This window comes from Pelecanus crispus, chromosome 13, assembly GCF_030463565.1.
Source record: "Pelecanus crispus isolate bPelCri1 chromosome 13, bPelCri1.pri, whole genome shotgun sequence".
Classification (NCBI taxonomy): domain Eukaryota; kingdom Metazoa; phylum Chordata; class Aves; order Pelecaniformes; family Pelecanidae; genus Pelecanus; species Pelecanus crispus.
Window position 1 is genome coordinate 16,781,859 of NC_134655.1, and position 27,354 is coordinate 16,809,212.

Sequence of the window (27,354 nt, forward strand, 5' to 3'; positions counted from 1 at the left end):
TTTGGATGAGCAGCTGAAAGAAACAAAAATTCTCCTGTGTGCACCAGGGCTGGAGGTGGCAGCGCTTTGCTGGGGAGCTGGGCTGTCTCCGGGGTCACCGTGAGGGGGCTGGCAGTCCGCAGCCCGGGGGACCGCCATCTCGCAGTGATGCTAACAGCGATGTCACCTGGGAAAATGGTCATAGCTGGTGGCCCTCACCCTGGAGCTGATACCCCTCATCCTTTGCAGAGAAGGGAACCCAAGCTGCTGCTGGTTTCATTTTTGTTTGGGTGTCAATTAATTTGCCCCATCACTGGTGAGAAAGGGACACCTCATGTACCCACGTGGCACGTAGCCTTTGGTAAACACTTGCTCGTCACCAGAATTTTTGACAGTCTTGTGGTTTTTAAGCCTCATTTCTGGCAGGCTCTGCCAAGCAGGACAGTCCCGTTCTTGGTGAGGGGCTCAGTCACACAGCAAGGCTGAGATCTGGCCGGAGCATGTCAGCACTGGTCAATTTGTGGTTTTCTGAACTAAAGGTGTGATCTGTGCCCTGTGCAATGCTGCGAAGGCCAGGAAATAGGAGTGATGTTTGCAAGTTTCCAAAATCCTTTTTCTTTTTTTTCTTTTTTTTTTTTTTTTTTTTAAAGAAAAATAATCCGAAAAGCGGTTTGTGTGGGAAAGTTCTCAAAGCATGGAAGAAAGGAAGCAGTTTGGGGGAAGAGAACAGTGACTTCATGGCATCCTTCCCCCCCTGCACGGGGAGCAGAAGCACTGGTAGAAAAGAGCTTGCAGTCTGGCCAGAGAGGCTTTCACCTTCACTCATGAATGTGGCAGCTCCTCATTCCTGGGAGAGTGAGCTCCCAAATCCCTGCAGGAAAACAGCAGCCAAACCAAGCCAAGCCCTTTCTATCCCTTTCTGAAGGGCTGGCTCTGCTTGCTTCATTTGCAAGCAGCCCGGAGAGCCTCGCAGGCTGCCAGCCCTGCCGCTGGCCGTGAGGAGCCCGGCAGCCTGGTGCTGCTGCCTGCAGCCGCCCCGGCCGGAGCGGCCATAGGGAGGGGAACCGGAGCCAAACCTGCCTGCCCCATCGGTGCCTCTGCTCAGAGAGCACGGTGCTCTGCCAGCCTTTTCCAAAGCTGGTGTCAGTCAAAGTGCCCACCCCCCCACCCCCCCTTTTTTTTTTGTTGTGTGTGTGTCTTTGGGTTTTTCTTCCCCTTGAGCAAAATTTATGACTAAGTGACCATGTGGCTTTGGTACAAATAAACGCAAGCCCAAAATAACTGGAAGAGGCAATTTCCTGGGAAACGTAAAAATGCGGTTGCAGTGCAATCTATGAACCAGCCCCGTTTTCCTCTACTGTCTGGTTTAAAACACTGCACATTTTGGGCTAAGGGCTCTAATCCACCTAGCTGCTGATCCACTGAGACCTTGGTACTCCCCTCTGAGTTATCATATATCGTTACACTTGGAGGATTTCAGCAGAAAACTGGTGCAAACAGTGGTTTTGGTGCCTTGGTTGCTGGGAGGAGGATGCTCTCCTTGTTTCGGTATCACACACTGTGTCAGAGGGCTGTGTGTTACCGCACTGGCAATATTGCTGTGCAAGCAACTTGGCTGTGGTCACATCATCCACATAGCAGTTTCTTTGCTGAGAGGGTGCAAAGGTGGCTGAGGGTTGGGGCTGCAGGGCTCACCGGGCCACCTTGGAGGACGCTTTCGAGTGGCTGGAGCCATAACGGAGCTGGCTGACCCAAACTGGCTTTGAGCCAGCTCAAATGGGGTGTTACCCAAAACACAGTCCAGCAAGAAGCCACCGTGAACCCAGCTGAGCTTGTCAGCACCCACGCTGCTGGTTCACGCTGCCCCCGCAGTCTGGTTTCTCGGCAGGGGTTAAGGTGGATGCAATGCTTCCCGTGAGCAAGGCTGGCCCAAGGTTGGTCCTGCAAAGCCCTCGCACCCCAGGAAGCTGGCTGCTTCCCTGACCTCCATCCTCACCTCTGTACCCCCATCTCCCCCCATCGCCCTAGCCTGCGCTTTGCAGGCTCTGGGTTTGAGCCTGAGCAGAGCAATTTGTGTTTTCCCCATCTCTCTTTCTCTACCTGGCAGATGCTAGGTACAGCACAGGGCTATATAAATATTATCAAGCAGTATTTCATACTGAAATACAACTATTTTATGTACTGCTTACTACCTTTCCACCTGAGATAGGGATGATGTAACAGCTTTCTCCCACAATTAAAACAAAAAGCTTCTGTGCTCAGCGTTACAACTCACTCACATCGGCTCCCAATACTGTACATTTACCAAAAGGAAGTGTCACTTTAGGTAAATCCCTCTGCCAAACGAAAAAACAAATTGAGCAGCTGGAAGGAACCTGAATGTACCGAACACCCAAAGGGCATCTCTGGTAACTGAGCACAGCCTAAAATAATCCTGTACTGGCTGCCTGTCACACGCTGTCTCCTGTGCCTGGACAGCTGTGAGTGACTCCATCAGCAGTGGAGAAGAACCCCAGCATGCACGGGCTTCATCTGTTACCCCTTGTTCGTAGGCTCAGAGATGACCCAAGTCTTGCAGAAACCACTGAATGATAGTGGTCAAGGGACAATTCTTTGATTTGGCCTTGCAGAAGATCAACCCTTTCTTGGTCTTTAAAGATTAGTTCCCATGAAAGCCTTGAAAGTCTGTTTGTCTCAAAGCTACTGGCCCCACAGAGCAGCCCCCTTGTCTGGCTGGGTCTGGTTGTGGCCCTGGAAACTAGGACCTCTGGATTTGTGTAGGTTGTAGAGCAGTATGGACGAATGCAGAAAAGCCAGGTACTCAGGAGGGTGGGGAGGAGTGATAGGGCTTCTTGGGAAGTACCCAAATATCATCAAGTCTCAAGTGTGTGCTGGAAAATGATATTTAAGAAAAGTCGCCATGTGCAGCTCACCAACGTGAGGAACGTTGTGTGCAATCTGGGTACTGTACTCAAATCACTCCAGAGAAAAACACAAGGGGTAATTAAAAATGATGGACAATTAGGAAAGCCCTCCAGATGGACTTTTTGGTGCATAAAGGAGTGGGTTTTTTTTTTAAGGTAGCATAAGTAGATTTTAAGGAAAATCTGGCTTTAGTCAAGCTGTCACATACCTAAGACATTTGAGACGTGTGATACTATCACAGTTCCACCTACCATGCATTGTTTGTTGGTGCTGGATTTGTGCCATGTTTTAAGAAAAGATTAACATCGAAATACTCTTTTTCCCCTGTCTAAGGTTGCACCAATGACTGCTGACTGTGAGTGTGCAAAGAGCAGCCAGGCGTTGTTTTGCTCATGAATCATAAAAGTACTTTGCTAGAACAGCAGCATCAAGGACTGTGCGGCATTGTGGGTTCACGACTCCTGAGGCTGCTGCATAGCACGAAGGTGAGTGATTTACTCTGAGTAAAAGGGCTGGGGCAGGAGGGGCAGGGGGTATTTCCACTCTGCTCCATGCAGGATCTAAGCACCCTCTTGCTGACCTCTACATTTGCCGACAGAGCGTGAAACGATTGCCCAATGCCTGCCCTGGGCGATTTGGACTGGTTTTCTGGGTTTCTCCAAATATGTAGGACCAGGATCACAGGTGAACTGTTTGTCCCATTTCTTGCAAAAAAAATATTATGGAAGATTCAGTTTATTAAATGGATTTAAGGCATAAAATCTATATGCATTATCTGTAAGATGGCATATTAAACAAAGCTGGTCGGCACGTGACTAATGCCTGCCCACACCTGGGCAGGGCTGGAGGATGAGCCAGGTCTGGTGAGGAGGCTTCTAGGTCTGTTGTTCAAAACACACTGTTACAGACTTCTTGTCACACAGGGACACCCATGGGATGGTGTGATGATGGGGAAGACCAGGAGGCAAAGCCACACTGGAGCTCGCAGCAAAGGGCAGGCAGTGAGTCGAGGGATACACCCACTCATCGTCATAGAATCATAGAATCATTTAGGTTGGAAAAGACCTTTAAGATCATCCAGTCCAACCATGCCACTGTGTCCAGTTTTGGGCCCCTCAATACAAGAAAGACATTGAGGTGCTGGAGTGTTTTCAGAGAAGGGCAACGAAGCTGGTGAAGGGTCTGGAGCACAGGGCTGATGAGGAGCAGCTGAGGGAACTGGGATTGTTTAGCTTAGAGAAGAGGAGGCTGAGGGGAGACCTTATCGCTCTCTACAACTGCCTGAAAGGAGGCTGTAGTGAGGTGGGTGTTGGTCTCTTCTCCCATGTAGCTAGCAATAGGACAAGAGAAAATGGGCTCAAGGTGCACCAGGGGAGGTTTAGATTAGATATTAGGAAAAATTTCTTTATGGAAAGGGTAGTCAAGCATTGGAACAGGCTGCCCAGAGAGGTGGTGGAGTCACCATCCCTGGAAGTGTTCAAAAAATGGGTAGATGTGGCACTTCGGGACATGGTTTAGTCTAGTCTACCCTTGATTGGTTTAGTGTGGATTTGGTAGTGTAGGTTAATGGTTGGACTGGATGATCTTAAAGGTCTTTTCCAACCTAAACGTTTCTATGATTCTATGATTCTAAACTATTCTATGATTCTATGATTCTGTGATTCTATGCCACAAGGCATCCTTGTGCAGCATCCTCCAAGCGCAGGCGCAAGCGGTGACCCCCTCCCTGCATTGCCTGCCCACGGGCTGTGTAGTGGTATCCCAAAAAGTGGGTTTGGTTGGGATTTTTTTATTTTTCCTTGCTTACACAGGAAAGCAGCCTGGAAATACTGGTGAGAAATGACAGTTTGGGAAGCAGCTCCGGCACCATCCTGCAGGGTGCTGGTGCTGCCCAGGCTGCAGCAGGGTGCCAGGCTGGTCTTATTCTAGGCAGACTTCCCACACTGACAGGCTGTAGGGCACAAAACAACTGTATTAACAGTGACTAATGAGAATTGCTGCCCGTCTCCATGCAGAAATACTTGGGAAGGGAGGGGTTTCGGGGAAATAACAGCTTTCTCTATCACTCTTCCTTGCCTGGGAAAAATGTTTTCTGTGGCTTTGCGAATTGGGGAGCACAAGAACCTAGAGCCAGGTTTTTTCCCCTGTGCATATCCATCCCACTCATCTCTCATATACATAGCTGCAGCATGCACAGAAATTTGCTTTAATGCAGACTGAAAACCCAAGGATCTTCTGGCCTGATTCCAGCTTTTACGCTTATTCCCTCACATGCAGCAGTGCATCCGAAGTTTAAGCCATGGCAGTCCCGCCCGTGCCTCCAACTTTGTTTATGTCAATAAGAGCAGGAATGTTGCACATCTCTGCAGGCATAACCAAAGGAAAAAATTAGTGCATCTAGTCAATCTGGCTCAGTTTGAGCGGTTCTGGGATTGTGTTCTTAATCTTTTATAGCAATCTTGAAAGGAGGGAGAGAAATCTGTAATTAAATCAATACATATGTAAACGAGCATCTGCCACAGAACCAGTTCAACGTCTTTGTGTTAAACATGTATTTCTGTTGACACGTTATTTGTGATATATTCTTTGTATATAAGGGTGTTATTAAATTGGATTTTGGCTTGATTTAAGCAATTAAAAGAGTCAAATCATTTGCAGGATTTTTTAAGCTGTTCTGTTGGCTCTTGTGCGTTCTTGAGACTGCCTCTCAGCTGACAGCTACTTTTATGGTTTATAATTATTCAGAAGTAGGTTTGGGTAAATCGTGCAGCTGATAAACGGTCAGTGTTCAGGTTTTCACTGCCCAAAGGTGATTGGATGTGAAACTAAGAGCCCTTCTCACAAGGCTGCATTTGGATTTGGTTTGTTTCTCTACTTCTCCAAGAGCCTTTCTGAAACCCTAGCCAAAGCAATGGCTTCAGGAACTTCAGTCTAATTCTTTGGTGGCTCTAAACTCAAGTAGCTCTATTTTAGTCATCTGGCACACAGTAAAAATACTGAGAGGCTGAAGTCTTTATGGCATGAAAGGAGATATTGTTATTTTCCATGTAGGAAATGAGCTTGGTCTTGCATTTCCTGAATGCTCATTGCTGCCATTTACTCCCTGGATAAACAAGATCCATTATTCTTTGTTTCTTTTCAGGGCCTGGTTTAGAGCTTAGACTTCCCTAAATCTCTCTTCAAAAAACCCCAAATATATTCCTAGCTGCTCTTTTTGCAAAAAAACATCATATTGGTGATTTTGCTGTCTATGATCACTCATTCTGCAGGGACGCTCCACCATGTGCAGGGCTTATGCATTGGACTTGGGTGCTGCTGGCGTGTGGGTGGCAGGCTCAGAGGATGAGCACCTCTTCTTCCTGAGGTGTGTGCTTGTTTCTTCCTAAATTGGGAAATCCAGCTGTGTCAGTATGGCTCAGTCAGGAAGGATGCTTGGTCTGGCCTCGTTAGATGGATATTTTTGGCTGCAGCAGGTTTTCATCACATGTGCATAGTCGCTGGTGTCTTTGGATTATGCAAATGCTGCATGTGTCTCTTCCCTTTTGCAGGGCATTTCCCTTATCCCCTGCTTGCGTTGCTTCCACCGCTGCAGCAGCAGGAGAGTGGGAGCAGTCCAAACAGCAAGGGTCACCTCTGGCTGCTTTTGCCTATTATAGCACTTTGAGATTAGCAGTGTTATTAGCGGTACTGTGCATGCCTGAGGATATGCAATGTCTTTGCACCTATGCAATTCAGTTTGCCACACATTTGTGGATGGATTCATCGTGCTGCCGGTGATTGCAATGGATATGTGGTGCAGCTCCTGGGTGACAAATGTCATGTCACAATGCTAGTATGGTAATTCCAGGAGGCTCCATCAGGACGAAGATAATCTGCCATTTAGATGCCCGGAATGAAGAGATGCTCACTGATCCCAAAGACTTTAACATTTGTCACGTTCTGCTACTGCTGCAGTCTTTGAACATTACATTTGCTGTATAGACAGCAAAAGACACAAGAATAAAAAATAGATTGAAACAAGCAGATATTTGGAAAAGCTGCCTGCAATGCCCGGTGGAACAGGGATAATGCAAAGCTTATGCATGCTCCAGGCGCGGTGCTTTGCATATGCCTTAGTCCTCAAAAGGAAGCAGTAACAGACTGCATGCAAGCCTTCTTCCAAAGGTCCTGGCTACCACTGCTTCCCAGGGAGCCTCGCTGTGTCCCAGTGCTGCCGTCAAACAGCGCAGTGTGGGAAGCAAACTTCCCACACGGTTTAGCTTGAAGAAGTGCATAAAATGAGTGAATTCCCACTGCTAAGGAAACGAAAACTGTAGTGCAGCTTGGCAAGGATTAGACAGACAGGTGAAACAAGGGAGAAGTGTTTCTGTTGCAGCATGTAACCAAACTGTGATGCTCCCAGCTCAGGGACGCCGTGGAGGACAGCAGTACGCACGGGTGTCTCTGAATGCAGCTCTTTGGATGCAATCCCCAGTTTAGGAAGTTACAAACAAACTTTGATTGGCACAAGGTGGGTCCTTAATTTCTTTGATTATCGGCTACTCTTGGAGGTGGGCATTGGATCTTTGATCTTAATGTAGGATAGCTTTTATTCCTGGCGTCTCCTGAGCTCCAGCTGGGCTGGGCTGGCATTGTAACCCAGTCCTCAACCCTTGTGATGATGTGTGCTGAGCATCATGCAGCCCCATCCTGCATCCTCTAACGCCACGTGTGAACCGAAACTGCCGGTCAATGTGCTGCCAATCCAGGTGAGACTTTCTGCCCCGCCACTGCGGAACCTTGTAGGGACACAGCAATTCAGTCACTTCTGCTGAGTGCTTCCTTTGCCTTAGTCATGTCCCAGAGCTGCTTGCTGAGTGTTGGGGCTTTGTGTTCACCGAGGCTGTATGCTAGGCTGATGTATGAAACGCTCAAGGGCTCTTCATTAATTTTGTATGTTAATATCCCCAGGATAGCTATGTAATTTCAAGAGCATTTCATTTCCCATGCAGAGCTCTGGCCATTTTCATACCTGAGGCAAAATTTTATGAATGACTTGCTGGTGCCTTGCCACCCAGCAGGAGCCACCATGTTGCAAAGGATTGTAGCGATGGCTGTTAGGGAAGAAATTTCCTCCTTCTTCTGGGGAGGAAGAGAAAGTTGTCCCACCCCATGAACGCTGGTTATCCACAGGCTGTGAGGAGGACATAGGAGCAGAGGCCGCAGATGCCCCACAATCCTCCAGGACATGTTGCTGCCTCTGGGCCATGTTAGGAGGGGTGGGCACATCCTCACCTGTGCAAAGGGGTTGTAAACTGTGCTTCCTCTTGAGTCCTTATACACAGCTGGAGAGGGATTTCTCAGGGTTTTTTGAAATCTCCTCAAAGGAAGGAATTGGTCACTGCAGAGCTCTTTGGTGTTATCCCTCTTCTGACCTGGAAAAGTGTCCCTGCATCAAGGTGGACACTGTGTGCAGAGCTCGGCTCCATGATATGTGCACCCGGTGGGGTTTCAGCTTGCGCACCGCAGTGTACACACAGCCTTGGCCTTGACCATCCCTTACAGGTAGAGATGGTTTCAGCTCCAGATCCCATGGCATGGCTGAGACAGCTCACACATCAGTGTGTCCGGCTGGGTTTCCACACTCCGTTCTTCAGAGAGAGTATCCAACTTGCTTCTTACCTTGACTTCACTTCAGTGGGGTTTTTAATAAAAGCCACTTGTTATTTTAGGAGGTTTGTAGAAGGAACAACACATAGGTGTTGTGGTGGTGTCTGGTTACCCGCCTTCTCCTCTGCTGGATGCTGTGTGTGCTGGTGCCTTTGGCCATGATCAAAGAGAACCTGGAGAATCTGGTCTGGATTTCAGCAGGGACAGTGTCTGACAGCTCCTGAAATGGGCTAAAAGAACATAGGTGGGTCTGCGAGATGCCCATTGTTGACTGTTAATCAGATATGGCCTTTCCATATGGTTCTTTGCAGGCACCGTGAACCTCAATGAGATAGTTCCCTCCATCCTCCTGGGAGATGCCCGTCCATCCTTGCGATGCAGGGAGGAAGGCCTGCTTTACATCTTCTCCCTTTCAGCTTAGGAAGGTGATATGAGAGCTCTGGGTTTGTACCAAAACACTTGCAGGATTATTTGAAGACTGGGGCTCATTCTTAGGGACCTGAACCACGTGCTTCTATCCTCTAGGACAAGCTCAGTGGTTTTTCTGCCAATAGCAGACCAAGAGGTCCTTTCCACAACTAAACTCTTCTGAGGCTATTTTCAGCAGCTGGTACTTGGAAAATGAACCTAGTAAGCACCAGAAGAAGATTGTGTAATTGCCTGGTTTTGTGGTTCATTATAGTTTTGCATGGGTGGGCACTGTGGTGTGAACCTACTTTCAGTTCTATTGATGTTCTTGCCTTGCAAAACTAAAGAAAAAAAGTGAGTCCCCTTTTCAAAGATCCTGACGACCGCCCCAGAGGCTGCACGCTCTGCTATTATTTCATGCACTGCAGGAGGGAATCAGGGGAAAGACGCCTTCCTGCACCAAATCCAGACTGTCACTTAGAAACTGTCTCTGCATCATGTGGCACTGCCACAGACCTTCATGGTCCAGGGGACCGGTTAGCAGAGACGGGAGGTGTGTGCGTGTGGCAGCACTGAGACTCAATATTGCACTACAGAATTATTAGCTGTAGTGATTCAGCTCAGTTCTTTGAGAATTAGGGTGAATTCACTGGTCAAGAAGCCAGGAAGGGCAGTGATGCCTCCTCAGGAACTGCATTGCAGAGTGGGAAGTGAATGAGGCTGTGGGAGGGCTGGGACCTTGTGGTGGGTTGACATTGGCTGGCTGCCAGATGCCCACCCAGCCACTTTCTCACTCTCCCACCTCAACAAGACAGTGGGAGAAGATGAAAAAGCTCATGGGTCAAGATAAAGACAGGCAGATCACTCACCAGTTACCACCACAGGCAAGACAGACTCAGCTTGGGGAAAAAAGGGATCTGCTAATCCTGCAGCCTCACCTCGAGATACAATCCACTCTGAAATAATATTGCTCTGAAGATTAGAGCTGGTATAGTGATTTTTTTCTATATCCACCAAATATATTTGGCTGTTTCCATCTCTGGATCTTTACTCTTCCCAGCAACAGAGATGCCTCATTTCACTAGTGATGAAATTGAGACCAGTTGACTTATCTAAGGTATCATAAGCTGCCAGACACAGGCAGCAAGAGAAAGCCAGTGTCCTGCCTTCCAGACATCTCCACCTGTATGCCCAGGTGGTAAAGGCCAACAGGATCCACATCCCAGCCAGCTCCTGGCCTGCGGCGGGGCGTGGGGAGGCTGATGCTGAGGGAACCAGCTGGGATGTGCTCTAGGTTTGCTTTCCTTTCTCTCAAACCACGTCGCCCTCTTTGTAGTACGGTTCCTGCAACTTACTGTCACCGGGCTGACAACACTCAATACTTATGTGGGCAGATTTTCTTGTGGCTCAGCAGAATGGTGATAGTTTCTTGACAGCTGCACGTTCTTCTTCCCCTCCCTGAATACTGGGGCGAAATGGTCCTTTTTTTCTGTCCTTATGGTTAGTGGCATTTGGGTGTTTTCCTTGAACAGCATGTTTGGGGTTTTTCTTTAACTGTATTTCATAGCAAGCGGCCATTTCAGCGTGCAAGCCTCTCTGACTGCATCATGTCTGTGTGATAGTTCTCTCCAGGTGCGCAGGGGTTTTTTAGGCCAAAGGTTTTCCACTTTAAAATTAATGTTGCTTTCCTGCTAAAAGGGCATTATGACTTCTGGCTTTTGGTAACTCATTGAAGCGAGAGAGGAAAAGTGTGTCCCTGAGCCTGGGATTATGAAGAGCTGCTCTGCTCTGGAAACAAAAAGGTGTACCCTGAGTAGTGTTTCGGTGTCCCCAGGCCAGCTTTCATCACCTGACATGGTGACAAGGTGGGAATGTGCTGCCTGGGACTCTAGCTGAGCCTGGGCATCAGCAGGAGAGCTGAAATCCCATGACTCTGCAATTTGATGTCAGGATCTGTCCCCTGAACCCATAACCAGCACCCGCCTGTGAGGCACATAGCTCTGGGTCCAATTTATTATGCATGAGAGATGTTTGGAGGAGTCTTTTCGAGATGAAGCTTGTTCCTCTGGTGTGACGTGATCCTGGGGGACCTGCATGTGGATGATCATCTTCATTTTAGGTTTTTAGCCCCATCCTAAATCAGAGTCTTTGAACAAGCCACATTTTTCTGTAGCTCTGCAGGAACTTTGTCCAAACCTTATGGGAAACCTCTGGAGAGGATAAAGACAGCTGACATAGCACGCTTCCTGGGGTGGGGTTTCTAGCCACCAGCCCATCACAGCCCGAGCATGGTGGGACAGGAGCTGGAGCAGAGCTCCGATATCACAAAGCAGCCATGCGAGAGGGGCCAGGGCCAGGTGTGGGGCTCCCAGCACAGCAGCCGCTCTGCGGGAGCCACCTGGGTGCATGCCTGGTCCCTGTGGTAAATGTGAGATGAGCTGAGGTCTCTCAGCTCTCTGCAAACAGGCTGCAAACTCCGAGAAGCACTGTGCATCTGCCGGTAAGAGTGACTTGTACCTAGAAACTGCAGCGGATTTGCTCCCAGCGTCAGTGGGACACTGGGGCCGGGGCTGCAGCATCTTCTGCCGTCACGTTCCTGGAAGGACGGGAGATGCCCTGCTTGGGCGTCGGGCCTGTGACTCACCCGGCTGGAGCCAATTCTTGGAAATGCCTCTCCTCCGGGCTGAAAAGGGCAGAGGGGAATGCTGAAGCTGGCATATCCAACGCCATACCATCACCAGGCAGTATGCGCAGCCACATCTATTGACCTCATTAATCATTTTCAAGCGTGCAGCACCCTTTGCAGAAAGGATGCTTAGCACAGACAGCTCAGCAGGGTGTTTGGAGACCTGCATCTGTCAGGGCAGCGTCCACAAAAAATTCAGCGCAGGTCTTCCTGGTGACATGTGTGTCTGGCTGTGATGGAAATGGTGTGCCAGTGGGCAGGAGAGCTCGAGCTGCAATACAGCCTTTTGCCACTGGTACCTGTGTTGAAAAGGAAGTACCTCCCTTGGGAAAATAAAGTATTGGTGGAATAAGCTTGTCTACACAGTGACCATGGTTTTAGCTTTTTCACTGTTTATAAAGAGAAACATCTTAAAGACTCTCGTCTCGATGTTTCTGGTAGCACCATCCCACTGCAGCACTGCCATGGGAAGTCTCCATCCTCCATCTGGTGCATCCCCAGAGCACTGCAGGGAGAGGCAGTCCATGGCCTCCAAGGTGCAAGCTTGACATTTGTCATCACACTGCCACCATTTTCCTCTGCAGAAGCCCCCCGAGCCGCTGGGACTGCTGGTGTAGAGGTGGGAGACTGGGCCCAAGGCCATGGTGCTCCCAGCAGCACGGTGTGCTGGCCCACCAGCCACCTCCGGCTGTAGAGGTCCCGCACGCGCGGTGCACACCAAGACTCCACTGCGGAGGAAAGCAAAAGAGAAAATAAATTCCTGGTGTGTTTAAACACTCCCACTTATCGCACACAGCTGCCTCTGCACTGCTTAGGCATGAACTTAGGTGCAAGCTGGGGCGGGGGTGCTGGTGATATCCTTGTCCTTATGGCCAGGTGTCTCCCCTGATCTCTGCAGCCAAAGCTTCTTTGCTTTGCAGTGCTGGAAAGAGGGAGCAGCACCAGAGGCCAGGATTTAGTCCAGGAGGTACCTTCCCACACTGGCAGGATGGTTTCCATAGCACCAGGGATGTCTGTCTTCTATTTCCACTGTCTGCATGTGTTGTTTCCTTTTAATTTTACAAGTGAGGTGACGCTGAGCTGCTCTTGCTGCTCAGGTTTCTGTGCACAGGCAGTTCCTACAAAAGGGGTGCTGTCCACCCCTGCCTGGGGGTTGTCCATGCCACTGTGGCAGTCGGTGAAACCAGCCAAGTGGGGACAGAGCTCAGCCCAGACCTGGGCTTTGCACCACCCTGGTCACGGCATCGGAGCTGCCAGGCTGGCTTGGGGCTGTCACTTGCGCTTCGGCTGAGCACACGCTAAGCCAGACCTGGGCTCTGCGCCGGCCCTGCTCTCATGGCCTGTGGGGAGAGCAGAGGTGACCGGACCTCGAGAGCAGGGGTGGCCAGACCTCGAGGACACACAGCCAGCCACAGGCGGCTGCTTCCTTGGCCGTGCAAAGGAAAACCTGCGGCTGAGGTCTGTTCAGACAGAGAAGTTCCTGAATCATAGACTCATAGAATCGTTTAGGTTGGAAAAGACCTTTAAGATCATCCAGTCCAACCATTAACCTACACTACCAAGTCTACTCTAAACCAATCAAGGGTAGACTAGACTAAACCATGTCCCGAAGTGCCACATCTACCCGTTTTTTGAACACTTAATAATATCAATGCTTTTTGGAATCTGGACTTGGTCTCTTCTTTAAGCAGGTCTTGTCCCTGGCCTGAACACTAAGAACATTTATTATGTCAGCAGCAGCTTTTGCAGCTTTAGTTTGCTCTTCTTCTCACAAAGCCCTTTGCTCTGCAGCCCAAGGACTATCCGGGGTGCAGGGCAGGTGAGGCTGCCCGTGTTTGGCTGCAGGGCTCCTCCGGCATGGCCTGCGGCACCACCTCCCAGCACGGAGGCCCTTCATTTTTATCAACAACTTTCCAAGTGGCTGTGTGCGGCACGGATGGAGGGATGGATGGGGCATGGAGGGGAGCCAGAGAAGTCAGTAGATGGCAGAGTTGTTTTAGCATCTGCTCTCTGCGCTGTCTCTTGCAGGCTCACAGGGATTTTATGATGGATTTGTTATCAAGATGACATCCCAAAGCTCGGGCCGTTGCAGCCTTGCCTAGGAGCAAGCTGTGGCCGGGGCTGCGGCAAACCAGCTGGTCTGGGCAAGCATTCATGCCATCATGCTGCAGCAGCAGCAGGACTGGCACCGTGCAGGGAGAGGGCTCCTCGCAACGCCTACGTGCCTGGCTCAGAGCATCACGGCTCACGGCGCCGAGACGAAAGGGCTGTGGGTTACCATTGCAGTATCTATTGCATGCCATTGAAGGCGACGCTGCTCTGCCTTCGCTTTGCTTTGCAAGAGGTTCAAGATTGGTTTTGCTGCCTCCAACTGTGTGTGCATAGTCTTCGTTGGGCTCTCAGACCGAGCATTACTAGAGAGCGTGGCTGCATGTGGATTTCCACCCTAGCACAGATCCCTCCTGCCCCCAGGCACTGCCTTCTCCATAGGGATGGTTAGTCCAGGCAGGGGCTGGTGAAGAAAGCCCTATGATGAGAGTCTTATGGAGGTCAATGTGTGCAAGGTTTTGAAAAAGATGAGTAATTTGCATTAATATTGCCTTGGCAGAAGGATTGTTGTTTAATGCAGGAGAAAAAGGCAGAAGATTAAATCACTGGCTGCCAAATCAACCCTGGGAGATTGCCCATCTCTTGACAATTTCCAATCAGGATCCAGATGATTTGCTGCAAGATGTGTCGATGCCACGCAGCCCTGGTGGGGTAACCAGGCACGGCCAGCCTGGCTCAGCCAGCGCGAGGGCTCACTGCAGACCTCTGGCCATGGTGGGAAAGGCTGTGCAGGACAGCAGCTGATCCAGGTTGCATCTCACCCACCTCCCATGACAGAATCCACCCGAAATCCTTGGGGTCCCATCCATCCCAACACTGCACGTGGCATCACCTCCTGAACTTTGGCCAAGAGCTGTAAAATCCTCCTTAGGGCACAAAGCAAAGCCTGACATATGGGCACGTCCCACCCGTGTGGCCGGGGACCCTCGCGGGGCAGTGGGAGCCGAGGGCTGGGTGGCTCTGCCGCAGCAAGGCTGGATTTGGCCCCGTGGAGCCCAGCAAGTGCTTGGAGCTGGCTGCAGCAGGGGCTGCCAGGGGCTCAGCCCCACAGGGTGGGGAGGAATGGAAGCATCCCCCCTTTTCTCCTGAGGCTTTTGTTTTGTTTGCGAGTCCCACACGGATGCAGAAGATGCGGTCCCGGCTGCCTTTCGGTCCTGTCCCGACGAGGTGGGCGGGGGCGGAAGGGGCGATGCAAAAGCGATGCTGGGACCCTCCCCACCCACTCCATCGTGCCGAGCCGTGGGAGACAGCCGCTGGTGTTGGCAGCCCTGCAGCCTCCCGTGGGTTTTGCTTTTCCCCGCTCCTACCCTCTCCTTTCACAACATGAAAGGGCAGAGCCTCGCCGGGGCGTTTCACTGCAGCTTTGATGGTCTCAGGCCCCCGCACCCCGTGCTGGGGAGGGCTGCTTTCGGCACTCAGCCGAGTGTGGGGGGATGCATGGGATGATCCCGCTCCCTTCCGCCTTCCGCTGTGACTCAGGCAGCAGGGGCTTGTTTGGCAGGGCCAGGGCCATGGGGCTCCCCATGCCAGGCTCTATTTTTAGGAAGCCAGGAGAAGTAGGTGCAGCCGTCACAGCAAGAAGTTTCTAGTGCGATTTGTGGTTTCACAGCTTCGTTAAGGCTCAGCATCAGCAGTTTAGAGGCTGGGTGCTCTCCATGGCTCAGCACAGCAAGGATGGCATCGCCATCCAGATGTGCAGCCCAGATGTGGTGCAAGAGCCATGTGCCCTTCGGGGCGCTCCATCCTCTGGGGGGTCACTGGGGCGTGTTTCTCTGCCTTTCCCGGCCCTCCACCCACCTCAGTCCCCCTGGGCAAGGCCAGCTTGGGGTGTGTCTGTGGGTGGTACAGCAGGGCAGGGAGGTGAGGAGGGGTGGAGGGAAGGGGACACAGGGGATGATGGCCCTTGGAGCAGGGTGGCTCAAAGGGACAGCAGCACCCCAGTGCCATCCCCTGCAGATCGTTTCCATTGCTCTCTGCTGCTCTGGAGGGTATCAGAGAAGGGGCAGACGTCCCCTCACATCTCTGGGTAAAATGCAGTGGAGATGGAGCTCTACACCCTGCTCTGATCTACCCGCCAGGCAGTGGGAGCCTGGAACAGCTCGTGTTCATGTCTGCTGGAGCTTGGAACTTTTGCTGACCGCTGCATGGGTGTCTCCATGGCTGAGGGCCATAGTGAGCGATGGGGCTGTAGGCTGCCATTACCACCATAACAGCTACAATCACCATGTTCTGCTCTTTTCTTCCACAGAGAGATGTGACCGTCACAAGTATTGACACCTTCATCTATCCCTGGGCTGCTTCTTGCTGCTCTGGACTCCAAGAGCTTTCTCTCATTCGTACCAAGGTAAAAAATGAACAGAAACCTACAACGCAACCTTTCCTTCTCCGGATGCTGGTGATGTTTTCTGCGGTGTTCTGGCTATGTCTGTTCCCTCTTCCTCTCTGGTGACGGGGTTGTCCCGGAGACACGAGAGCTCAGAAGATGCAGGAGAGCGAAAAATCTAAAGAAGTGACAAAGCAAATGGTGGAAAAGTTCAAATTTCCCTTCTGCCCGTGGCCCTGTGCTGAAGGGACTAATTTAGGTTTCTCTCATAGGTTCCCTTCTGCATCCCTCCCACAGCATCACAGGCAAACTCCTTTTGTGACTCAGAATAAAATCTTCTTTTTGAATGTATTGTCCTTAGTACTGCACAGCACCCAGCTTTTGTTAATTGTCAAGAGCATGTGGGGTGATCAGCACATTTTAAAGAGCTAGTCACAAAACCGCAGTGGGCACCCAGAAAAAAGAAAAAAAAAAATCACTCTCTTCTCATGAGCTTTCACCTTGCTGCCTTCAGAAATGCTCCTAGCCTTTGACAGATTACCGGGCCAGGCAACCGGATATTTTCTTGGTAAACAAAACTCTGAGCACTGAGTACAAGTGGAGACAATTTGCTGATCAGCGGAAATACCACAACTAGGTCAATAGGAATGCAAGCGATGGATCACATTTTCCCATCGTCTCACCCGGGGGTTATCTGGCTGGAGAAACCGTGCCAGTTTGGGTTTGCAAGTTGACGGTAATGGTTATGGTCAGAGGGTTTGGGGGGTGAAAGAAAACCCTGTTGGTTTCTTGGTGGTGGGCTCATCACCAGGTGAAGGTGTGACTTCACCTTCCCTGGGGTTATCCCATGCAGGCAGACTCTTCCCTCAGGTGCTGAGTCCTCTTTCTGTTGCCCATCATCCCTCTGGACCATGGCCATCTTTCCCCAAGGCTGGGTCCCTTCTCTGCTACTCTCACCCATGTTCCTACAGCAGCCAAGCGGTCAAGGATGTGCAGCCATTAAGCTACCTGGCCCTGGCATGGGATAACATGGGGTTTGAGGATTTTGAGTCTTTCTCCCCATCCCTATCATCCATGTGAAGCAGTGAGGCAGTGACAGAGCATGTCCCCAGGGGCCACTGATATGGAACAGCTTGTGCTGTTCAGAACTGCCCGGCTCTGAACAGTAATGGTAATGGGATGGCCCAACGGGGCTCTACCTTCCCCAGAGCTTGGTCGGCACCTCCTGGTAGAACTGATGCTACTGGCATTGACTCCTGGCTCGAACTGGAGCAACTGCAGGACCTGGTGGTACGGGGTGGAGGAGGCAGCTCCCGAGGGCTTGCTCCCTGCCAGTTGGGGCACCGAGGGGCTGGATTGCCAACGTAGAGCAGTGGTTTCCTGAAGAGGAGCTGCCAGCCTGCCCTCCCCACTGACGAACCTCTGCCAAGGTCCCCGCTGTCATATTTTCCACCCAATTTCTCCCATCAGGGTGCCAGTGACTAGTGACTCTCAGTTTCCTGATTTGCAGCACAAGCTGGCCAACCTTCCGGTGATGTTTTGTGCTGGGTACCCAAAGTCTGATCCTTTTCCCATCCTCCTCACCGAACCCGGCAGCCCCTCCGAGGCTGCCGCTGGCTCTGGCCTCCCCAGCAAGGTGTATGTGATGGGGCCGGTGATGTGCTCGGGGTTTCCAGCATTACCTACAGGTTCTTCTCATTTCAGCGAAACAGTGACGGGTGGCTATCCAGAAACAGCTTTGAAAAGGTTTCGTCTGCTGGGGACAGCCAGGGCTCAGGAATAGCTGTGCAAAACCTTGCTTGCTGCTCTCTGCAATGCTCATTGCTGTGGTTTCACACATTATCGGCTGCCTCTCAGTCCCGATACTCCGGATTCGGGGAAAGTATTAAGTGATGACTTCTCATGTCGTTTTGTTTCTCATGTAGAGAGTTTCCCCAAATGTGAGCGTTAAATTCAGAGGAAACTCCGAAGAGCCCTAGAAAATGCTGGTGAGTGCCATGGGGCTGAGGCACGGGGCAAGGACTTTGGGGAGTGGGCACTGCTCCCTGCCATGGTCTCGTGGCCCTCAGCTGTGTGGGGTGTCCTTGGTGATGTCCACCATGAAATGGCTTTTCGCCTGTGGCAAGCTCACCATGGCAGGGATGGTGTGTAGGAGCTCAGTGTCAGACCAGAGCCCTGTGAAGAGGCCAGAGCTGGCCTTTCCAAAGATAATGCCAATTTTAAGACAAGAAGGAATAAAACCAGTGGCTTGGCAGTCCCCCCAAGCTGTATGTGGGCTTGGTCCCATGCACAGCAGGGCTGCAAGCCCAAGGGAGCTGGTCCGAAGCCCTGCTGATGCCAAGGGACCCCCTTTTACCACCCAACTCTGTGCATCCCCAGCACTGTTTGGGTCACCCCACTCCTGCCAGTAGGATGGCCCTGTGGGGGCTGGGAAGCACCAGAGAGCTGGAGAGCAAGGCAGCCCTTGGATGGCAAGGGTGCATGGGCAACCCTGGGCCACAGGTGCACAGGGGCAGGGACCCCAGGGGCCACTCACTCCTCTAGAAGGCAAAAGTAACACTGGGTAGCTGGCCCCAGAGCTGGCAGCCTCATCCCAAAGCTCCCCTCATAGCAGAGGGGACAGTCCTGGCATGGTGAGGGGTTACACAGCTCCAAAGCATCAGCTAGGGCCTCAGCCCCAGGCTGTTCTCTGCTTGGCCACTGAATTGCTGCCCACGAAGACCCTGGTGCCATTCCACACTTGTGATTTGGATGCTATATTTAGGAACATGGTGACATGCCAAGGTCAAACACTGACTTGGTTGCAGAGATGTTTGTGCTTTGTTACCAGCTTTTGCACTTGCAACTCACAGCATTCTAACCACACAGGACAGGATGCGAGAGAGTGGGTAGATAGCAAAAGCGAATGCTGGACTCCATCCTGCAATGCTCTGAGCAGCCCCGACAAGGTGCTGTGTACTCTCCTCTCCTGGGGCTGCTGGAGAGCAGTGCTCTGCTCAGCACCCTGCTGCTTCTAGCAGGATCCAACCCTTTACTTGCTGCATGCACATCTGATAAGAGCGTTGCCTTTAGCATGCTACTTTCAAAACAACTTTATATGATGGCTTGATGACTGCCTTCAAACCAGTACCTCGCAGTACAGCCTCCTCTGTGCCCCAACAGAAACCCAGGCTTATCCTCTTTACATGGAGGAAAGGAGGTCTGTCCCTTTTTGTAAGCAGCGAGGACCTCTCTGCATTTACCCTAAATTATTGTATCGGTGGCACATGGCTGCAAAAGTGTTGGACACCTGAAGAGCTCTGAGTTGGGGCAGGGAAGGCTCAGGGGCAGGACCTCAGCAGAACCTGCTGCTGGCTTGAGAGGCGTGGGCACATGGAGGGGACACGGGTTGCCCAAAATTGCATGGAGGTGATGCTGGGAGGTCAGCAGCTGGCAGGAGTGCTCAGCATCCCCAACAGCCTTTTTCATGCTCAGATACATAGATATAGGTAACATGGCTAAGTGGGGACAGGGTCTGGGCATGCTTGTTCCCTTGGGTGTAGGGTGAGCACCTCACTGGGGTACCAACAAAGCTGCTTAACATTTGTCTTCCAAACTGTTGGCCAAGCACCAAGACCTGAAATCCTGCTGTCTGTTGAGGACCATGAAAGCTGTGCCCACACTGGGGTCCCAGTGCCCATAGAGATGGTCATAAGGATCATCCAGCCTACCTAGGTAGAGACTTCACCCATGGGGAGCGCAAGAGAAGGCCAGAAACCAGCACAACCCGCATGCCTCAAGCCAAGCGTCTTAACTGCAAAATCATCCTTCTCATGAAGGAAACAGAGGGCAAAAAGCCTTTCTTCTCCTTTTGAGAAACAACTGACTTTCTGAGTGCTTCCTAGCCCCTGGAAGCCCACATTGCAGTGGGCTTCAGCAGCTCTGTCCATGGATTCACAGTCTTAATTTCTTTGAAAATGACTTACCATGAAACTTTCATCCACAGGAGGGAAAAAACACTGGGGCATAGTCTAGAGTGTTTCGAGGGTAAATATGAATATATGGAATAAGAACCTCTCTCTGCTTCTGGTAGAACGGTAGGAAAAACATGGAAGTACACCAGAGAAGAAAGTCTAAGCAACCTTTTTTTGTTGTGGGACACAGTAGTGAACAAACCTACCCACTACGAAGAGTTTTTTCCAGGAAGTGTAGGTTGCTGCAACCTGAAGCCCTTCAACAGCGGGTGCTCACACAACAGTTCTCATGCTACTTGCAAGCAGTGCATTTGAAGGAGACCCAGCGACGTGCACAGAGGATGAACGAACCCTACAGCCCTGCAACGCCCCGACCCATCAGCAGCACCTCACCCAGCACCATGAAAATGTTCATGGGCTTCCTCACTGTATTTATTGTAGCACAGACGATTGGGACCGTACTCTTCTGTTTGTATCTTCACATGAAGATGGATAAGGTAAGTGCAGAAATAAGGTTGTCTCTGCTGGATTGCTAACGTGATTTGCCTTCAGCCATGGTGAGAAGTGCTCACCAAAAGGATGAACATGGTAGAAGATGATGCTGGCCACTGGATGGATGCGGGAGTGGCAATTACACCCATGTTCTCATTTCTGCTTTAATTTACCACTGAGATGTATGCTGAGGAAGGGATCTGTTCCCTTCATTAACAAAATGAGAATGGATCAATCAGGAGGAGCTGTTAATAGCAAACCTGGCAGCCGATGGCTAGTCCGGGGAGAAGAGAGTGTGGCTTAAACACACAAGTGGCTGTTTTAGGCTTGGTGGTTTTTCTGGTGTCATAGCACTTGGCAGCACTGTGACACTAATCGCGAGGATGGAGGTTCCAGAAACAAATTTTTTTTAGTGTTTGCATGTATGAATTTTACCAATATCTCACTTCAGATGCTGTCATTCTGTTTAGGGAAGAAAAGAGTGGATCTTAGTATTTTGTCTTGTTTTGAAGAGGCACGGTATCAGTGATCCTGTCCCATACTTGGGCCAATATTTGCCAAAAAATTAAAAACTGAAAAGCTGTTTTTGAAGTTGCCATGACTGCAGCTGCACTGCACGGTGCTTAAAATCACTGATCTAAAGCTACTTTCCTCCAAACCAGAAAAGACTACCAGCTAAAGAAATGAAATGGGTCTAAAACCCAAAATGAATTCTCCTTACCAGATACAATGATAAGATCATCATTACTGATTTTTAAACATGTTGTCTCAACTTAAATTGAAATTTAAGTGGGCAACTTCTGATCTTCAAGGGTGGGGAGCAATCCTGAGCTAGAGGAGCTTAAAAGTCTGAGGGATGGAAGGGGACTTTGCTGCACAGAGGTTGCAGCCTGGGGTGAAGGGGTGAGTAGAGGGTCCCCGGCGGAGTGAAACCTGACTGCACGGGGCTGTGGCAGAGGATCAGAGGCAGCCGAAATGCAGTCACGGGTGGCAGGAGGATTTCAGCTGCCTTCAGGGCTCGCGGCAGGGCTTCAAACCTGACCCTCCGCATCCCAGTGCTGCCTGCGCTGAGCGCTCTGCCAGGCTGTGTGTTCTCGTGTCCAGCTGCACTTCTCTTTACCATTTAGCCGAAAGCTAGGTTTCTACAAAAAACAGGTGTAATTTTAAAAAATCGGGATTTTCTTTTTTTTTTTTTTTCATTCTTTTTTTGGCTTTCTGAGTTTTTTTTTAATCTGAAGCTTTTGGCAGAATTCAGCCCCAACCCACAAGTTGTTTTGGTCTCTTGGCAGCTCTTTTAGTCAATAAAGTAGCCAAAAAAATGAGAAGCCACCCTGCATGGGCAGGGCAGTGTGGGGCTGAGCAAGCATCACAGCTGCCTGCCAGGGCCACTGGGGCAGCAGCAGTGAGCCCCGAGCCACTCGCTGAGATTTCTGTGCTGCTGTCTGTAAGTGCAGGTGGGTGGATATTTGCCACCTGCCTTTTGGAAAAGGCAGAGTGGGAAATTTAAATTCATTATCAAGGTGATAGAAAATAGGAAGGGATCCTCAGCAATCCTCCTCTGCTGCCAACCAAGATGAGCCCCATGGGTGCAATTCCTAGCAGATGTGGGTGCAGATGCTGTGTCGGGTGGCTGGTGGGAGTAGTCGGTACCCGCAGTGTGTCTGCCCGGCTTATCCCGATGCTGAACAACCAACACTGAGCTTTCCAGGCTGCGATTTATCGCTAGCAGGAATACAGCGTGGCTCCGCTACTGGCCATTGCAGCTTTCTCAGTAGCATCCCATTCACCCTCTCTTCTCTCTCCCGCTGGCAGATGGAAGAGGTGTTGAGCTTAAATGAAGATTACATCTTCCTGAGGAAAATACAGAAATGTCAGACAGCAGAAGGTCAGAAGTCGACATTGTTGGACTGTGAAAAGATTTTAAAGGGCTTCCAGGACCTCCAGTGCAAGGTATACTGCTGTTAGGTGGATAAAGACCCTGCTGAAGGTGAAGGGGGGGTCCCAGGCACACACACAGCTTCACCCAAAGCTTTTTTTTCAAAGCATGGGTGCCCTTTAACTTGGAGCTGCATAGCACACACCCTTTTTTACACTATATCCTTTTTACACTATATTTTTCCACTATATTGACATCAGCAGAAAATCTCATCCATTTTTTTTCTCAAAACAGTCTTGGTCAGAACACATCCAGCTGCGGCATGCCGAGGGATGCTCAGGACTTGCAGCAGGAGGGATGGAGCTGCAGCCTCCCTGGCTCTGCACTCTGATCCTGGTCTAAAAAAACGTTGATTTTCTGCTGTCTGGCACCTTGTTCCAATCCTGAGTCAGGTGGCTGTGAGGATGCTCGCAACCACCTGCTGCTGTGAGGACTTTTATGCCCACTTTGCCCAGGTGTCGATGACAGTGAAAGCCTTGGGCCAGGCAGCTCTGCTGCCGGCAGCTGGTGAGGAAGAGGAGGATGGTGTCCAAATGCCACCCCATGGGCTCAGGAATGGCACCTCCAGCTGGTGCAGCGGCTCCTCGCGTTTGGGTGCAAAAGAGCCACCATGCACCATGATGTCCTCCTGGAGCGGGTGAGGGCTGCCCCACCAGGGATGAGGTGCTCTCAGCCTGCTCAGCCCTTGAATTCACTGTTTAGGAGGGGCTGTGCTGGCCAGAGCAGGCAGGAGAGGGATATTTCTTCCCTATTGTCAGTGCCCGATGACATCAAATGCCTCAGCTAAACCTTCACGTTTGCATCAGTCCCCAACTGACAACAGAAAATCGTGTCAGAGATGGGCCCTGCTCAGCAGTCCTGAAAACCCCCTCTTGTAGGGGCAGGGATGTGCCTGGCTTGCCAGGCAGCATCTACAGCATGGCTCTCCGACACGGTTTTAAATGAAAAAGAGATGGGGTTTTTTGCTTGTTTCTTTTTTTTTTTTTTTTCAAATAAACTTTCTCCATCACATCATTTTAATTGCATAAAACCTAAGATCCAAGCCCCCTGCTACAAACAGCTGGTCAGCCCATGGCTGTGTGTGATGCTGGGGAAGGTGCTGAAGAAGCTCTGCAGTTTTAGGTGCCCTCAGGAAGGGCTGTCGGGGCCAAAGAGCACCAACCTGAATGAGGGCCAGAGCATCATTTACACAGAGGCTTTCAAAATCGTTGATTTGTACATCTTAAAAAAACCCTCACATATTTTTGCTGTTGTTTCAGGATGGGGGAGCCAGTAAAGAGCAGCCCAAGTTTGAAATGCAGAGAGGTGAGTTTCCTGGTGCCGCCAGCGCACCCATCGCTTGCTGGGGGCAGGAGGAGTAACTTGGCTGGGGAAGGAGTTTCCTTCACCCTGCAACCAGTGCCCCAGTGCCACCAGTGCCCCAGGGCACGGCACAGAGGCAGGGGATGGGGTCAGGATTTGGAGCATCCCCACAGGGGTAGGACTGTGCATGGCATTGGGGCTGGCAGAGGGGGGCACTGGGCAAGGCTGTCTCACCAGGGCAGGCAGCTCTGGGTGCCACATTGCCTGAAGTCAATGAAAATGAATCCAAAATTAAATCCGTTGCCTTTTCACATTGCAGGCCATGAGCGCCACGAGCATCCCCATTTGATGCACAAGAACGAGACATCTGTGGCAGGTAAGGGGTGGGCACATTCAGGTCCTCTTCCCACAGTGGGCAAGGTGGGACGGTCTCCTCCGCAGACTGTTCCTCAGGGGCTCCACCTCGAAGGCGACTGAGTGTTGTTGCTGAGCAGAGGCCAGATCCTGCCTGACTCAAAGCTGGGGACTTTGGAGGCTGTGCCTCTGAGCTGGATTTGGCCCACAGAGAAATACCAAGGGTGGGAGCTGCCGCTGTCCCTGCAGAGAGGCTGTGCTGCCCGGGGGGGGACAGTGGATGCCAAGGCATTGATAACACCCGCCTTTCTGAATTGCAGCAGAGAAGAGGAAGCCGATCGCAGCCCACCTGGCAGGTCAGAAGAGCAGCAAGACAGTCTCAGGTAAGACAGACTCACTCGACAGTGCCTTGGCCAGGGAGCCAGCGGGGCACGGCAGTGGGCATCCCCTGGCCGGACCCTGCAATCCTGCCCCATGGCTGTGTAAGGGCAGGGACTGGGACAATACAACTCCAGCAGGAGAGCGTGTCCCCAGAGCACCGCAGTCTTCCCAGTGGTTACGTCACCACGTGTACGTCTACCACATGGGTGTCACACATTCCATGCCAGCTGTCCTCAGTAGCCTTATATATGCCTTCCTAGAAATGCACCAGAATGGCTTAATCTTTATGGTGGTTTTTACGAGGGGAAAACTATTTCTCTTTGTATTTAAGGAAACCAACCTCTCACTTTTCTTTCCGACTCAAAACACAACGCTTTTGCTCTCCTGGCCATGCCTTGCTGGGGTGGCTGCCACAGGAGGGCTCTGCTGGCATATTGTATCTGCTGATCTAATCATCTCACCTGTAGTGGTCCTGGTAGCAATATGGCCTGGCTGGTGACTTTACAGTCACAACATAGAAAGCTCCAAACTGACTTAGGCAAGCTGCACTTATTCACAGCCACGGCCACATTAGGTTTGAGAAACACACGTTGAGTCCATTTGCATTTGTGCATCCCTCTGTGCAGACCATGGCTGCTCTTGCAGCTCTGTCCCCCAGTGTAGCCTTAGTTAAGGGACATCCTGCTAGAGCAAGGATTACCAAAGTGACTAAGAGCTTGCAAGGTCAGTCCCTCAATCTGGCAAGGATTTCGCAATCTGAGCACATTTGGTTTAATTCTGGAGTAACTGCCAGTAATCGGCAACTGCTCTTTCCATCTCTGACGCAGCATTTCACCCAGAGCTCAGTCTACCTGTGGAAAGCTTAGTGTTAGATAAGATCAAAGAAGCGAGAAGCTTGCTGCATTTTAAAACTCCCTGCTTAAGCATTTGTTGAGCCTATAAAGCAGGTTGAAATTGCCCAGAGAGCAGCAGCTGCCTGGAACTCGGCTCTGTGCCTCAGCAGTCAGGCACAGCAGAAACATCCCTATGGGATGCACAGGCATGGACCACGGGCTCTGTGGCTCTCCCAAGACCACCTGTGCCCCCCCCGCTGTGGGGACTGGGACTCTGGGCTGGGACAGTCGAACCCATTATTCCCCATGGAGCTGGGTTGCTCATGCCTGATGCTCTCGCAAGTATCTCTCTAGGCTGGGGAAGGCAGAGGTCCAAAATCCCTCCTGGAGGTCGTAGCTGACCTCAGCCCCTATGAGCATGGTTTCCTGGTTTCTGTATTGACTTATCTGTACTAACTCCAGCGGGAGTGCATGTTCATGAGCTACTCTGATAACACCCGGAGTGCCCCAACAGCCATGCCAGTAGCAGGTCTGCATGGGCAGTGGCCCTGGCAGTGGGAGTAGCACGTGCCATGAAAAACCTTCCACTCTGCACTCTGCCAGGGACCAAAACTCTGGGACAATTATTTTTGCACTTCCTTGGTGAAGTCTCACCTTCTCCGGAGGCCAAGTGAAGGAGGGACTTTGGAAGAAAGGCAGCACCCAGTTTGGAAAAACTATGTGCGCTAGAATGGGTGCCTCTGAAGATAGGAGCTGCAGTGTGTCTTGGCAGCGCTCTGAGGGCTAGGAGGCTGTGCCACCAAAAGCCGTGGAGATAGCAACCCGACAGGGGCAGATACGGGGGTGTTTGGCCCATGGTGGCAACTGTGTGCAATCCTCCACCCTAAGCATTTCCACTTGGTTGGATGAAGGAAGCAAAATACTCCTCTGCTCACATAATCGATTCAAGGGTGTCAAGGCCAGTGACCAGAAACACGAGTTAAACATGTCCTGGCCTCGGGGAAGGGGACCCTGCTCCCCTGGGCTGGGGATGGTGTCCTGGGGGGGGCAGGACCCACCCCCACACCCCGCAGCAGACAGAGGCTGTGATGCTAAATGTCTGTGGGGTGTCCCCCCCAAATCAGCCTGCAAAACTGGATGTCTCCTTCTCCCAGCTCATCTGCCATGCTTTCGTCTTACAGTGCTAGAGTGGAAGACAACGATGTATGGCCCCATGAACAACAACACGATATCCTACCAGGACGGGAAACTGAAAGTGAAGGAAGCAGGGCTCTACTACATCTACTCCCAAGTCAGCTTCTGCACCAAGGCAGCAACTTCGGCACCCTTCACCCTCTATATTTATTTGTATCTCCCCATGGAAGAGGACCGGCTCTTGCTGAAGGGACTAGACACACACAGCACCTCCAAGTCTCTCTGCGACCTCCAGTCCATCCGGGAGGGAGGTGTCTTCAAGCTCCGGGAAGGTGACATGGTCTTTGTCAACGTGACAGACTCAACACGAGTGAACTACAGCCACGGCAGCACCTACTTCGGCATCTTCAAGCTGTAGGGAGGAGGGGGCCACCCCGAACTGGGGGTCCAGCCCTACTTTGTTGAGCAAAGTGGCTTTCCCTGTTTCCCGTATTTATGTTCCTCTGACTCTTTGCTTTTCTTTTTCTTAATTTGTATATTTTGTTATTTATTATTGAGGGCCAAGGAGCCAAGTTTGAAGCTGTTGTTGTTTGCACTTTGTTTTTTTTCTTTCGTTGCCAACGGTTTGGTACGTGCTGGTGTTCTATGTCTCAGTCCACCATGATCTGCACGTCTGGCAAGGTGGATGTCCCCATTAGGTCACAAGAGCTTTATTTAGCAAACTCTACCATCAACCTTTCTTTCCTAACAACGTAGGATGGCTCAGGGTGCTCCAGCCAAGCTAGGTTCATACATATCTCCCGTACCAATCTGCTTACAAAACATCAACGGAAAAACATTAAAAGGCTTAGGAACATCTCCTCTAAAGGAATCAATCAGCCAAGTGCTGT

At 51.0% G+C, this 27,354-nt stretch overlaps 1 protein-coding gene across 1 annotated transcript; it reads left to right on the forward strand.

Moving 5' to 3' along the window:
• Positions 1–20,317: 20,317 nt before the first annotated feature.
• CD40LG (CD40 ligand) lies at positions 20,318–26,908 on the forward strand. Its single transcript, XM_009489083.2, has 6 exons — positions 20,318–20,529; positions 22,337–22,474; positions 23,720–23,765; positions 24,082–24,138; positions 24,437–24,499; positions 26,512–26,908. Exons 1-6 carry the CDS (start codon positions 20,374–20,376, stop codon positions 26,880–26,882), a joined length of 831 nt encoding a protein of 276 aa, XP_009487358.1. The 5' UTR covers positions 20,318–20,373; the 3' UTR covers positions 26,883–26,908.
• Positions 26,909–27,354: the final 446 nt, after the last annotated feature.